We start from the raw sequence: 14458 nt of genomic DNA on the forward strand, positions 1-14458 counted from the left end.
CGTGGTGGAGGAGTAGGCCAAAATACACTCTGGTGGGGCTCTCTAAAGCTCCCCTCGAGAGGAGGTATTTTGTAAGCAGTGGCGTGAACGATAAGTTGCGAGGCTGCACACGAACAACCTTAAGCGAATTCACAACTGGATAAGGGCGTCCACACGGTGTGGTTCGTGAGGGTTATTTGACCATGCTTCATCACGCCGATCAACACAGGTTCATCAAGGTGGGGAGCATACACGTAGGGACATAGAGAATGGAAGTGCAGTACAACAATGGATTTGTTTGCACCCGCACTCCATATGACAACCCATTTGTACACGGTGGCGACCCATATGCAGACTATCCATGCCCAAGCCTGAATGACGTCTGAGATCTGATGAGATTAGGTAGATTCTAGGCAATTTGGCATATGTATATATATATGTAATAAATAATGCTCAACCACCCTTGTAGCTGCGATGTATAGCAGCTATCGTTAATATATTACAGATGCAAAAATAGGCATTATGACCACAACATTTTTAAACTGTATGGTTCAGGTTAGGAAAAATACTGTAAAAAAAGAGCCTCACTGCATGAATTTTGGACATCAAAAGTATGAATCATAATGACTCATGTGCACAGAAAAAAAATCACATGTAAGAAGCAGACAGAACATTTTTTTAATTAGATATACAGCAGGCACAAAAACGCAGCCACACAAGTTCATGCTCACGCGCTACTGCTGACGGAAAGGCCTCTGTCAGAAGGAACTCCAGATGATATGTTTGGCCTACTCTTCCACACTGGCCAGACAACTTGGAAGAGGTGGGAGTATGCACACTTTTCCCCCACTGTGATGAACCCATTTATACTGCTGGGTGAACAAAGGCGGGGGAATTTACGGACACTTGCTCACGGTTTAAACTGCCGCACCGGGAGATCGAACCGGCAAACTCTGGATCAGAGGTCGCAAACGGGTTTTGATTCCGTACCCGGCCGCACCAGGGTCGCAAATGGGTACCCGTACCCGTACCCGTACCCGGCCGGGTACGGGTACCCGTTCCCTACCCATACCTGTACCCTACCCGAAATGAGTGACAAACGGTTACTCACCAGTGACTCACGGCCTACCCGTACCCGTACCCGGCCGCACCAGGGTCGCAAACGGCTACCCGTACCCGTACCCAGCCGGGTACGGGTAGCCGGGTATCGGGTAGGGTACGGGTATCGGGTACCCGGTTGCGACCTCTGCTCTGGATTGCTCTGGAAGTTCAGTGTGCTGCCCATTACACTGGGGCAGCATCTAATTCTGTTATTAAAACTCAACGGGAGATCTCGACGTTTCGGCTGACTGGCCTTCTTCAGGATCTCCTTGGCCAGTCAGCTGACATGTTCTTTTCCTCTCAGTGACAGTAAAAAAAACTGAGTATGAAGTTTAATTGTCATGTTATGCACAAATTCAATGAAGTAGCAGCAACTTGATAGCATAATAATATTTATATGTAAGCCCGATGTCCGTCTATCAATTACACTGCAACGAAGGCATACTTAATTATAATAATTTATAAGCCACATCAGTCTACTGCTGGGTGACGGATCACCACACCACAGAATATTCGCCGGTTGTTTGACCATACTTCACCATGCTGGTCAGTGCGGCTGCGTGAAGGCGGAGTGGGGTCAGCACGTATTAATAATAATTTAACGCTGCATTGAATTTGCCATGCACCGCACAACACTCACTCATTTTCAAACAGAGAGAATGACCCAGAGGCAATGAGGAACCACAGACAAGCGTAAAGGCAGCCAGGCTGCCAGCTGCTGCCAACAATTGCCCAAGCACTGCAGTCCTCTGTATATTAAGACAGTTTCAGCCAATTAATGAGTGTATATACATTACTATATTGACAAATATTAGAATTTCAAGTCCTTGCAAAATTATCAAGTATACGTATATAAACATTCATGTCATTTTACGTGAAAATAATGCATACGTAGAGCGTATATTTGTTCTACATGACTTGCTTGTTCTCTCTATTATTGGAATCTGTTGCTGCCAATCTTTGGCGTGTGCAGTTCTAGCGAGCGGAAATGTATTTACCGTCTTCCAGAGCCGAGGCTTCGGCGAGCGAGCTGCCATCTGACTGCACGTCAGAGTGAATGTTTTCCTCTGCAAAGAGAAAAGAGATGCAAGACATCTCTAAGCCAATCACTGCTGCACCGCACCCGATGCAATTAAAAGTATAATGATTGATGGCGACACTTAATATTGATGCTGCTTGCCCCTTGATTGAATAATGCCAACATTAACTGCCCTCTATGGCTCTCAGCCTGTAATGAATACCCAAAGTGTACATTAACACAGTTTTGGTAGACTGCCATTTACCAAATGTGGTATTGACAAATGCAGTTTATCCTCTCGTAAGCTAACTTAACACTGCCATCACCTTTATTCCGAACCCATGTTTTATATGTATCGTGAACCCTGTTTTGGTCGCATAGCAAGATGTACAATCTCACTTAATCGTAGAGCTAAAGGGAATGTAAGTCATTGGGCCAATTTAATTCAGCACGTTAATACTTCACACCGTTGCATCTGTTTAGATATAAATTAAACAACTACTGAAAGATGATCAAGATGCACTCCAAATCATAAATTGTACCACAAATTATAAAATTGTACTCCACATAACCGTCCTTTATTTAATTTGTCGACAATCTTATTAAATAGAATAACTATTGTATACGCACATGATGGCTACTATATGTTTCTTGTATGTTTGGAAATACACTATTCTTATGGATGACAAACAAATGGATATAAATCTTCTAAAACAGCCAAAAGGGCGTTCAGTCTACAAGTATTTTTTGTCAAAGGAAGATTTGAAAATACAATTTAATGTCTTTAGTATTGACTTAAAATGGGAGAAGGGTAGCTTTAAGGACACAACTCTCGATTTCAAATAAACGTCTATTCTCTGTTGTATATGATGCTCCGGAAATTATGACGCACCCCACATTTTGTGCCCGGCGTCATTAAAGTTATGCAAATATTGTCTTGTACACACACGCGCAGCAACCGGATTATAAGACGCAGCTTGTGCTTTAATCTACCAGGGAAGCCAGTGTGTCTTACAATAATATGGTAATGGTGAAATGTAGTCATCACCATCTCCGATGTGGGAAGTCCTCTTCGTGGGTTCCTGCCCCGCACGGAGCCGGTACTGGTTGATGGCTGCCTCGATGTCCTGGAGTTTGCGCACCGAGTTCTGGTAGGAGGACTTGCGCTGCTTGCGAGCCTTCTTGCTCACACCAGGGTCACTGGCCAGGCGCTTGGCTGCCTCCGTGATCTGGGACTGGATGGCAAAGTCTCGTTCCAGCCTCTCCAGCTCAGCCTCCTGCCAACGTCCAGGCGCACACGCGGACAGACGCAGACACGCGCACACACAGGCACTGACGCGCGAGACCAAGTACTGGCCCTTCCACGCTCAGCCTCCTACCAACATCAAAAGCACACGCGACCACACATTGCAAATGCCATTCAGAAAAAAAATATTATTGACAAATAGAATATATTTTATGTTAAGCTAACTTCATAACACTGTTGTCATCTTTACTTAAATAAATAAATTGCACAATGAGATGCATTCTCACCGAGTCAAAGGGACTGTATCGTGGTTCAGCTGACTTTAACATGTTAATAATTCACATCAATGCATATTTTCGTACCTAAAGTAAGTAATAACTCATTAAGTTCTACCCCAAATAATTATAATAGGGGAGGATTATGACCAGGTCAGCCTCATGGCAATGTCGAGCTACGTAAAGAGTGACACACAAAGACACATGCACATGAACCCAAATACCAGTGTCTCAAGATCAGCCTCCTGCCAACACACACACACACAGACCAATGCAAATACCTATTGAGATTAAAAAAAGTATTCTTGAACAAAATAAATTGATACTGTTAGGTTTTTTCGGTAAAGTCACGTAGGGTAAAAAATTAAATTAAAAGTTAATAAAAGTAATAGTGGGTCCCACCTGATGACGGAGACTTGTGTTGCCTCCGAAACGTCGTGATTTATTATTTTATTTTATTTCCACTATTACTTTTATTAACTTTTAATTATATTTTTTACCTACGTGACTTTACCGAAAAAACCTAACAGTATGAATCCTTGCAGTCACGAAAGCTTCAAATTTAGAAAATAAATTGACTCTTGGGGCAAGTGTTGTCCGTGTTGTTGGCGAGCACTTATTAAGGACATCATGATGCACGAGGACACGGTCTGGCCAGCACCATGCCCAGCCATATATCTCCCCAGTGCTGATGTGTACACACTGCAGGAGGTATTCATTTAATGCTGAGTCAACCTAGATGATGCCCAGGACCGGTTCAGTTAATCACCACATATGCTCGCTATGACCAGGAATCAAAGTCAGGTTACGTAGTTTGTGGCACAGTGTGGTAACCACTACACTTTTGCTCCGCACACCCACACAGACATATGCACAAAGGGCCAAAATACCAGCTTCTCCAGGCCAGCCTCCTGCCAAGCACAAGACAAATGTAAAGATCCCCCGTATAGCCTTAACAAACTTTTAGGGCAAGTGCTGTCCGCGAGCACTTATGAAGGCCGGAACGGTACATGAGGGGGTGGGGGTGGCCAGCACCACGCCCGGCCACCTTTGTCTCCCAAGTGGCAATGTTTACATACCACACCAGGTACTTATTTTAGGCTGAGTTGACCTAGGGGAGGCCCAGGACCGGCTCAAATAATCGTAACTGGTGAGCGGGAATCCAACTCTGCTAGCTGGGTTCGGATCGCAGCGTGCTAACCACTATCAACATCGAAGCACACACATGCACATGCACAGAAACTCAAATACCACCACTTCATTGGTATTTAATGGATTGCACATGATATAAAAAATATCAAGAGATGATCTCTGGTTCACATTTTGAGCCATGCCCACCGAATGGAAGAAGTTTAGTACGTTCCACCTCCATCTCTGCCTATGACTCAACCCATTACACTGGTCAACAAAAAAAAAAAAAATTTCTGGCCTGGACTTTTGCAGCTGTTTTAGACTAATTTCAGGGTGCTGATTCCAAATCTGATCTCAGATTTGCTCTATCACATCTCATTTTATATCGGCATACCCCATTTTCATTGATTTTACCCGAAATTAACTCTGTCACTTATCATTGCAAGTTGTTGCGAGTCAGTGACTGCTTTAGTGTTAAAATATGGTGCTGTATTTTTAGGATAGTGTGTTTATAATATAATTTTATGTAGATATCCACATTTATTTAATATTTTTCTTCTGCAGTTTTTATTGAAAATTCAATATTGGATATCTCAAAAACCTGATGTGATAGACAAAAACTGATGCCAGATTTGGAATCAGCACCCCAAAATTACCTTAAAACCCTTGGATTACCTTATGCCAGAAAAGGTGTGTTGACCAGTGTTATCAATCATTTCAATATCACCCCAGTGTCACTTATGCAGTTTAAGTTCAAGTGCCGATATTGATGGGACCTTTTTGCCAGTATCAAAGTATAACATTTAAGAGTAGGTCTTACCATTTCTGACAATAAAACAGCTGTTAAGATGTTCAAACACCAAATAGATAATGCACATATTATCAGAGCATGTTTGTTTTCACGTTCACGACAATATATGTGCAGTTAATGCGGACTTGATTCCTTGCAAAAGGTTTCTATTTGGCGTTTGAACATCTCAACACCTGTTTACTGACAGAAAAGCTAAAAGCTATTGTTATTTTTCCTGGGACATTCACTTATGACAGATAATAGCAACAATTCCTGATCATTCCCGAATCTCGCGAGTTTTTGGTTCAAGAATCCTATCTTCGTCTCATTTTAACCAACTAATTTGCATTTTTTCTCGTAAATCGTTGCCAACTTTGCACCGTTGTGTTTACTCCATTAGCCTAAATGTAATGTTGGTATATCATCTCAATATTGCTCTTGGAATTTACAGACCTTTTATTAATCCGCTATTTAATGAAGGCGGTGTCATCGTGGAGCTTGATTGACCATACTTGACGATGCCGATCAGCGAGGGTTGCACATATAATTTGCACAACATTGTGGGTAACAGACTCTCTCGTACACAATTCCATGCACGCAATTTGAACAAAGGAAGCTGCTCTTAATCGAGCAAATTACACCCGAGTCGTCATTTCATTCACGAGCCTCCTGCTCACCTCGCCGCGCATGATGATCTTGTGCTCGTCCAGCTTGAAGGAGGTTCCCACTCTCCTCCGGACGGACGGAGCTTTCTCACCCAGAGCCAGGGGGAACTCCTCGGGAAGCTTTCCCGTCAGGTCCTGAAAGTCAACAACGATCCAGGGGGCGGGTGGGAGGGGTGGGAGGGGGTCACAAGAAATCCTGAACTTAAGATTATTTGAACGCGTTAATTTGTAATCTTTTCGCTGCTGGAGTGATGTCATGAGATCAAGTAAGTCACAGGACGTCTCCATAGACAACCCTCGCTGACCACTGCATAACACCGTATGTTAGACAGCTCCCAGAGGAAGATATCACTAAACTATTTGTGAGATCTCTTCCAGAGAGCTTGTGATATCTATACAGTTTCCCTACATGCCCTGCTGCAGGAACAAAAAAGTTCATCGTGCAGCTTTCAAAGTTTGAATCAAATATTTTGGAATTCTCACAGCGGAAATTTTGCAAAAAATTTAGTGAAAAGTCACGTTCAGACTATCATCGCACTCCACGCGAGATTACGGGTTGGAATCCATTCAGCTTCCTAGATTGGAATATGACCTCGGTGGTGCCCGCTCAATCCTCTGGCCCCCAAAGCCACCAGACCACCTCACAATGTGTTCCTGTAAAGCTTTAATAAGGAAATCGGGTTTTTGCTATTATGAAAATAGTCCACGTAACATTGCATCACATTTTTAAAAAAATCTTTTGTAAGTTACCTCACAATATGTATAATTTAATCCTAAAACAAATAAATGTAAGTTAATATATCATGCAACGAGTAATTCTAGAAAACATAGAGAACAATTTATTTTATGCAAGGGAGACCTTCAACAAAATGTTTTTTGTGTTAAATACGAATTTGGGCTTCCTCTGCACCTCCGATTAGCAGGTTTGGCTATATTCTTTGGTTCTTTCGGTAAAGGCACGCAGATAGAAAATTATAAAATGAAAATAATAAAAATGATAAAATAAAAATAATAAAAATAATAAAATTACAAATGAATAAAAACCAAAAACTCACGACGTTTCTATTTTTATTATTATTTCTTCTTTTATAATTTTCTATCTACGTGACTTTACCGAAGGAACCAACGAATATGAATTCCTGCAGTCACGAAAGTTTTAATTCAAAGTTTTGGCTATGTACGGTGTGAAAGAAGTTCAACATACATACATAATGTAAAACACGTAACATCCCTTTTCCAATCCAATACTTCATGGTCATACTTCACCAGCCTGGTCAGTGCCGGTTAGTGAAATGGTCAGCACCGGTTTCGATATTACTTGTCACAAGTGTTAGACATAGCCAGCAAAGTTCATATCACATTGCAGCAACCATAATGCCACTGTTTCAAATTCGACTCTGGGTAAAGCAAGATCATGCACATCACAAATACGAGTGTCACCACTGGCTGGAAGGGCTGTTGGCGCTGCACTCACGGCCTCTCTCAGGCAGATAAGGCGAAGTTCCTCCACCCGGAGTTTCAGGGTGTCCTCCAGGGCATCTCGTCGTGACTTGAGTGCCGTCATGAGGTCCTTCCGTGCCTCCTGGCTGATCTCAGACTCTTGTGATCCTGCGAACAGAATTTCACAAGATGAACACAACTCAGCATTCGCCTGATGTTTTGTTTGCTCCAGGAAGCAATAGGCGAGATTATTGCAAATTCTTTTTCAAGTGCAACTACATCCCACCCTTGACGAAGTGGATCAGTCTCCCAGGTCGTCCTCATCTGATTGGTACCATCTGTTATGCCCCTTCTTAACAATTGGCACTTAGGCATTGGCCAGAATTTTATTCATCCTTTGCCAAAGCCACAATGGCGAAGTGGCAGCCAAGTGAGGAAACGCACGCACGAAGGGACGGATTAGTTCAAACGCAACGCAGGCGAAAAAGCCGCGATTCACCATTCCACACACAAGTGCACTCATGCATATGGACATTTGCTCTAGGTGGGCAACGATTAGATATGAATGCCCCCACTGAAGTAAACACAAAGAGCAATGGAAGCAGCACGCTGCGTACCGGACGAGAAGAGGCTTCCGTCGCTGCCGCTGATAATCTTGCTCTCGCTGCCCATGCTGGCAAGGCCCGACGTGCTCAGTGATCCCAGCTCGGTGAGGTCGATGGCGATCTCGCTGAGGCTCCTGGCCACCGGGATCTTTGCCTTGAGACAGACGTTGAAGATAAAGTCACTCATTGGTTCCTCCATTCATTCTAGATTTGAAGCTTTCGTGACTGCAAGGATTCATATTCTTAGGTTTTTTCGGTAAAGTCACGTAGGTAAAAAAATTCAAATTAATAAAAGTAAAATAAAATAAAAATTCCACCTGAAGACGGAAGCTTGTGTTGCCTCCGAAACGTCGTGAATTTTTATTTTATTTTACTTTTATTAATTTAAAATTTTTACCTACGTGACTTTACCGAAAAAACCTAAGAATATCCTCCACTCATGCGAAGGGAGGCCCCAGGAGACAAACTAAACAAAAACTAGATCCTAAACTTTGTTTTTTTTTACCAGGTAAGGCCCAATGAGCTATGCAGCTATTTTTCAGAAGTGACCTGGCTATCACAAATGATAGCTCAATTAAGTGGCTTATCATCATGTGCAAACTCCAAATATACAGACATCATGGTCGGGATCGAACCTATGACCTCCTGTACACCAGGCGAGGTAGCCAACCAACGTACAACAGGAAATTTAACAATTCTTTCTGTGCTTCTCTCCTCGCGCTGCCCGCCTATGGCACTCCCTCCCATCGTCTCTTTAAACAAGTCCTTATATCCTTGCTCCGCTCAAGAACCATTCCTTCTCATCTATTCAACTTTTCAAGAGTGCTATTTTGATTCTAACCGTCTTGGCATCCGGGCCTTCGGGCACGCGCTCTGCCAACGTGGTAAAGAAAAAGCGGGCAGGACAAATAAACACCACCAAGTCGAAGTGATACGCAGCACTGCCTACACCGTACAGCTGACATTGTTACTTTACCTCGTTAACTTGGTAAGGAGTCGCGTACCACGAGACTCTGAAGAGAGATTAACCTCCGACAAAAAAAATCCTCAAGGGAGTGAAGCAATGCACGCAGCCGTACCTTGCTCTGCTTTCGGTCCAGATAAAACTGATGCTGGCCAATGGCCATCACCCAGATGGACTTGATGAGCGCAGGGCTGGCGTACCACGTGTGCACTGTGATGCCGCTCTGTGCGAAAGTGCGTCTGCTCACGGTTAACCTACGGGGAAGGGGGTGGTGTGGTGTGGAGAGATGGGCACATGAACACAAGCAGTTCCCCAAGAAGTAGGTTGCATGCAAATGAAACAACGGGATAAATCCGAGCATACACTGTGATGTATTTTACATTTTGCCCACCGTCACGTGCAGCGTGTTGCACAATTATAAATCATGTTCGCGTGATCCAAAAGAGAGAGAGAGAAATGAAGCATGGTGCGGGGAGTTGTATTACCGTGTTCAAGAAATTTAATTCAATCACTTTTCGTGGAATCATGTCAGGATATTAAACGATATCTTGCGTGCGTCTTTAACTACTCCGAGGCCGGAGGGAGAACGCTATGAATAATTGGCTGCTCAGCACCTGCAGTATGGCTGGACTCAAGCATGGAAACACATTTGTCTTTTAATGCAGAGCTCACACATGGTCTATGCGAGAGCCAGATGTGGCTCATTGGGTCAATTTGAATGTATTAAAATGAAGCACCTTCATTAACTGCCCTCTTTAGTAGGGTGCTCAAATATTAAGCCCAAATCTTTTCCCAGGGTAGAAGGGCAATGTAGTTGGTGAACAGGATTCATGTCACAATTCACCGCCCACCAGTGATTCGATGAATTGCCACGAGAGTCGGTTTCCAATTTAAGACTCAATTATATTTTGGCCTCATTAAAGTTGCACTACAACAATGTTGTGCGCTTGTTCGACAGGCAAAGGGACTACGGTGTTTAATAACTGTACCACTGTTTCAAGGTAGCCGTCACTCTTCCAAGGTAAAAACTATTGCCTGATATGTTAGTACCAAAACATTTTGATTGATTATATTACCTAACAAAAAAATTGTTCACATTACATCTGTCATTGCATGTGAGCATACATATATTGACATGCGAGGAGAGTCATTTACAGTTCCCCGGTATACCTTTTCAGGCCATGACAGCAAGTGCTGTCAGTGAGCACCTATTAAGGCCACTGCGTTACACGACGGGGGTGGTGTTGCTAGAACCATGGCCCAGACACCTTTGTCTCCCTGGTGCAGATGTTTACACACCGCACCAGCTACTTATTCTAAGGCCAAATCGACCGACGGGAGGCCTAGGACCAGTGTCCGATATCCGCCACTGGTATTCGGCATGAGTAGCACTCGAATTCAGGTTGCTGGGCTCTGCTCCCCACATACTCGTATAACACACACGGGGAACTCAGCAGCAGAGATCGCAACCAGGTACCCGATACCCGTACCCTACCCGATACCCGGCTACCCGTACCCGGCCGGGTACGGGTACGGGTAGCCGTTTTCGACCCTGGTGCGGCCGGGTATGGGTACGGGTAGGCCGTGAGTCACTGGTGAGTAGCCGTTTGTCACTCATTTCGGGTAGGGCACGGGTACGGGTAGGGAACGGCTACCCGTACCCAGCCGGGTACGGATACGGGTACCCATTTGCGACCCTGGTGCGGCCGGGTATGGGTACGGGTAAGGAATCAAAACCCGTTTGCGACCTCTGCTCAGCAGTCAGTTTTGGCTCTAGCTCTGAGTGACTCTGTGCCCACACCCTTGCATCCTGAGCAGATCATTCTTTATTCCGAGCAGGCCCTCCAGTGGGCATCAGCAATGATCTGCACAGCAAACCATAATGATACATCTAAACACAAGCATATGTGCTAAAGATTGCTGTTTTAATGCAGTTGCTAAAGCCCGGCAGCTGGGCTCTGCACGTATCCACATTCCTTCCCATTACAAGCTGCTCGGAATAAAGCATCTGGAAATAATTGCAGTGCTATTGGTATTGAGGAGACAGCCTTATGCTTGTGATTGGATGGAACCCTGCCTTGCAAAGTGACACCCAGACAGATTTAAATACCCAGTTGCATGGCTACGAGTTTTCAGATCCCTGCAGACTGCTGGGGATGTCTAAAAGCATGAAATGCACAATGACATGCCCTGCCTCGAGTTGAGCATCACAAAAAGGGTCATAATTCACATATACTACTCCAGGTAAGGTAATATAAAGGTACAGCCCTGCAATTGCTTGCTCATGGCACTGCTGGCAGAAGAGCCTCAGGCGAGATTGAACTCTGGAGATCTCCTCCAGAGGGTATTTGACCTACTCTTCCACGCTGGCCAGACAGTGTAAGACAAGGTGAAAGTGTTCACGCTTCATCCCACCACACCCTATATGCCGATCAACTTACTGTAGCACGGTTGGCTACATACAGTGCAAAGAAGTTCAACATGCATGCATACGTGGTGGACCCATTTATGTTGCTAGGTAGACAGGGGATTTGAGAAATTTGCACCATTGTTTCAACTGCTTACCACTTCTCTGTTGCTCATACGCTTTCCTCTTCCATCCGTTCGAGTCCCTCCCTTACCCTTTCGTGATTCCAAAGTACCCTCTATCGCAGTCACTCATTCCTGAACCCTTGCACGCCCCTGCCATCTAAATACTCTTATTCTGCCACCGGTTTACAAACTATGCCGAGCACCTTGAGTTGATTGCGCTCTATCAAACATTAAAATAGTATGAGACCGATCCGGAGTCCTCTGGATAACAAGTCCATTTCGCGAACCATTACACCACAGCAGCATTCAGATTCTGTGTGTACACTATTATAAATAATAACAATAATAGGGATCATCTACACTCGCTTAATTGCCCTTCCCTCCGCTTATCCCGTGGGCACCTGGCCTCGGGCTTGTCGCCCGCGGAATAATTGTACCCCTTTCCCCTATCGCTCGTGCCTTGAAATGGGCTCCTGTTCAATAAAAATAAATGCAAACAATTATGACAATGATTTACACTTCTTTGTCAATCGACCGCTGGAAGCAGGCCCCCCCCCCTTGCCGTGTCAATCATGGGGGTCGTTTGAGCATATTTCACCATGCTGGTCAGTGCAGGGGTGATACATGAACCGGCCCAGGAGCTGTTCATACATCACTCACAATTGATGTTGACCACGGCTCGGTTCAGTGCATAGTGCGCTAACCCGTTGCAAACGCCACTCAACACTTCTGTGGACGTAACCATACTTGAAAACCCCTTGAAGTATTTTTTTAATCGTTGAACTTATTTGGCATTTCTTTAAAAATAGCAACAGTCAGGCCAAGTCAGCAGGAGGTAATGGTGTGCTCCAGTCAGTCCTATTCAAATTCAAAAGTCTAATCTAAAGTCTGTCAGCACGAGTGTGCCACATACTCTCATTAGTGGCCCTGAGTCAGTGGGAAACTTAACGTTCCAAGTTACCAATAGATATTTTGACAAGGATGATGGTGCGCTAGCCTTCACAGCATATGTGGTCAATAAATCTGTACTCGTGTTGAACTCGTTAATTATGGTCAAGTACAATGTTTCAGCTTACGATCACATCACCCGCGAATGCACCTGCTCTCATCAGATCTGGGAAGCTAAGCAGGTTTGAGACATGGACATTGCTTAAATAGGAGGACAACCATACAACAAAACACCAGGCCATTATAGACTGGAGGGTCCATGTGGTGGGCAGCAGTGGATTAGGCAAACGGTTATACATGTGCAGCATTTAAAAATAAATCCATAAAGCTAACGTGAGCCAAAGTCTGATATACCTGGTTAGTTGTGAATGCAGGACTGCCAACTAGAATATACTATACAAGTAAAATATACTGTTACCAATGTTTTTTTTAATACGGTACACGTGCATTTTTTTCAGAAGGCTAGTTTTTTTAAATGTAATTTTCTCCTGTAAATTAACATGTGCGTTCGATGTATATGTCACGGGACAAAATGGGTCTCGTGTAAAATGAACGACTCATTTTGTCTCCGAGACTTTCCAACCCATTTTTTGTTGTTATGTTGAGCATCGGAATTCACATCGCAGCAGGGCTGATTGGTACTCTTTCCCTTCCACTGGACGTGGGAAGGGCGCCAATGAAAACAACGATTGATCATCTTCCATGAAAGTCACATAAGAGACTGTTTATCTAAATTAAATGTTTTTGGTGTTCGCTTAAAAAAAATCTCATATTTCCCATGACATACCGCGCATCGAATTTCCATTCAAGATCCTATTGTGAGAACTTGTAGAAAGCTAACTCTGGAGGTATGTGGAAAACACAGTTATTTGTGTTGCATTTTTTTCAGATATAAGAGCTAGACAAATGCTGGCACACAATGGTCTATTCTTATGAAATAAACTGTATTGCGTAATGGGGGGGGGGGGGGGGGCTTGAGTTATTTTGGTGTTTATAGGCACGAGGTGGCCGAATGTACAAAGATCCCCCAGGTAGCCTTCAGCAGACTGCTGGGGGACAAGTGCTGTGATGGGGTGGGGTGGCCAGCACCACACCCAGCCGGTTTACACACCGCACCAGGTACTCATTTGAGGCCGAGTCGACCTATGGGATGCCCATGACGGGTACAGATAATCGTCACCGGTGTTGGCTGTGAGCGAGAACCAAACTCGGGTCGCCGGGTTCGCAGCGCTGTGTGCTAACCATTGCGCCACCACTCCCCACGTGAAATGTACATACAGTTGGTTCATACCCCACTTCACATCTGCATACAGTAAGTTCATACTTAGACACGCACACACAAATACTACATCCAGCATTGGGCTGTTCCACCAATAATCGATGCTTATAGGAGATATGTGCAGCGTTCTTGCAACCTACAACACTAACATTCGGGGAACAGCATTACACTTAAATTTTGATTTAAAGCTTTCGTGACTGCAGGGATTCATATTCTTGGTTCTTTCGGTAAATTCACGTAGAAGGGAAATAATAAAATAATAAAAATATAAAACTATACAAATTATTTTTTTGCTGTGGATTTCACACCTGATTGCTTGTGTTGCAGTCGAAACGTCGTCAGAATTTTTATTGTTGTAAATTTTTATTATTTTATTATTTCCCTTCTACGTAACTTTACCGAAAGAACCAAGCATTACACTTATGCCCTTCTGCAAGAGTACTCCGTCCCCCCACTTTTGAGACAGAAAGCAGAACCCGTTCAGC

At 44.0% G+C, this 14458-nt stretch overlaps 1 protein-coding gene across 4 annotated transcripts in view; it reads right to left on the reverse strand.

Moving 5' to 3' along the window:
• Positions 1-14458, reverse strand: part of FRMD4A (FERM domain containing 4A) — a 146670-nt gene that overhangs the window by 14793 nt on the left and 117419 nt on the right. For all 4 annotated transcript variants that reach the window (XM_061562959.1, XM_061562957.1, XM_061562956.1 and 1 more), the window contains exons 13-18: positions 9330-9468; positions 8263-8404; positions 7680-7813; positions 6218-6340; positions 3147-3375; positions 2079-2147 (exon numbers count right to left, since the gene is read on the reverse strand). In XM_061562959.1, coding sequence (XP_061418943.1) covers positions 2079-2147; positions 3147-3375; positions 6218-6340; positions 7680-7813; positions 8263-8404; positions 9330-9468 — 836 coding nt within the window. The remainder of the gene's footprint in view (positions 1-2078; positions 2148-3146; positions 3376-6217; positions 6341-7679; positions 7814-8262; positions 8405-9329; positions 9469-14458) is intronic.

Source organism: Lethenteron reissneri, chromosome 30 (assembly GCF_015708825.2).
Source record: "Lethenteron reissneri isolate LAM-NWPU_2019-01 chromosome 30, ASM1570882v1, whole genome shotgun sequence".
NCBI classification, from domain to species: domain Eukaryota; kingdom Metazoa; phylum Chordata; class Hyperoartia; order Petromyzontiformes; family Petromyzontidae; genus Lethenteron; species Lethenteron reissneri.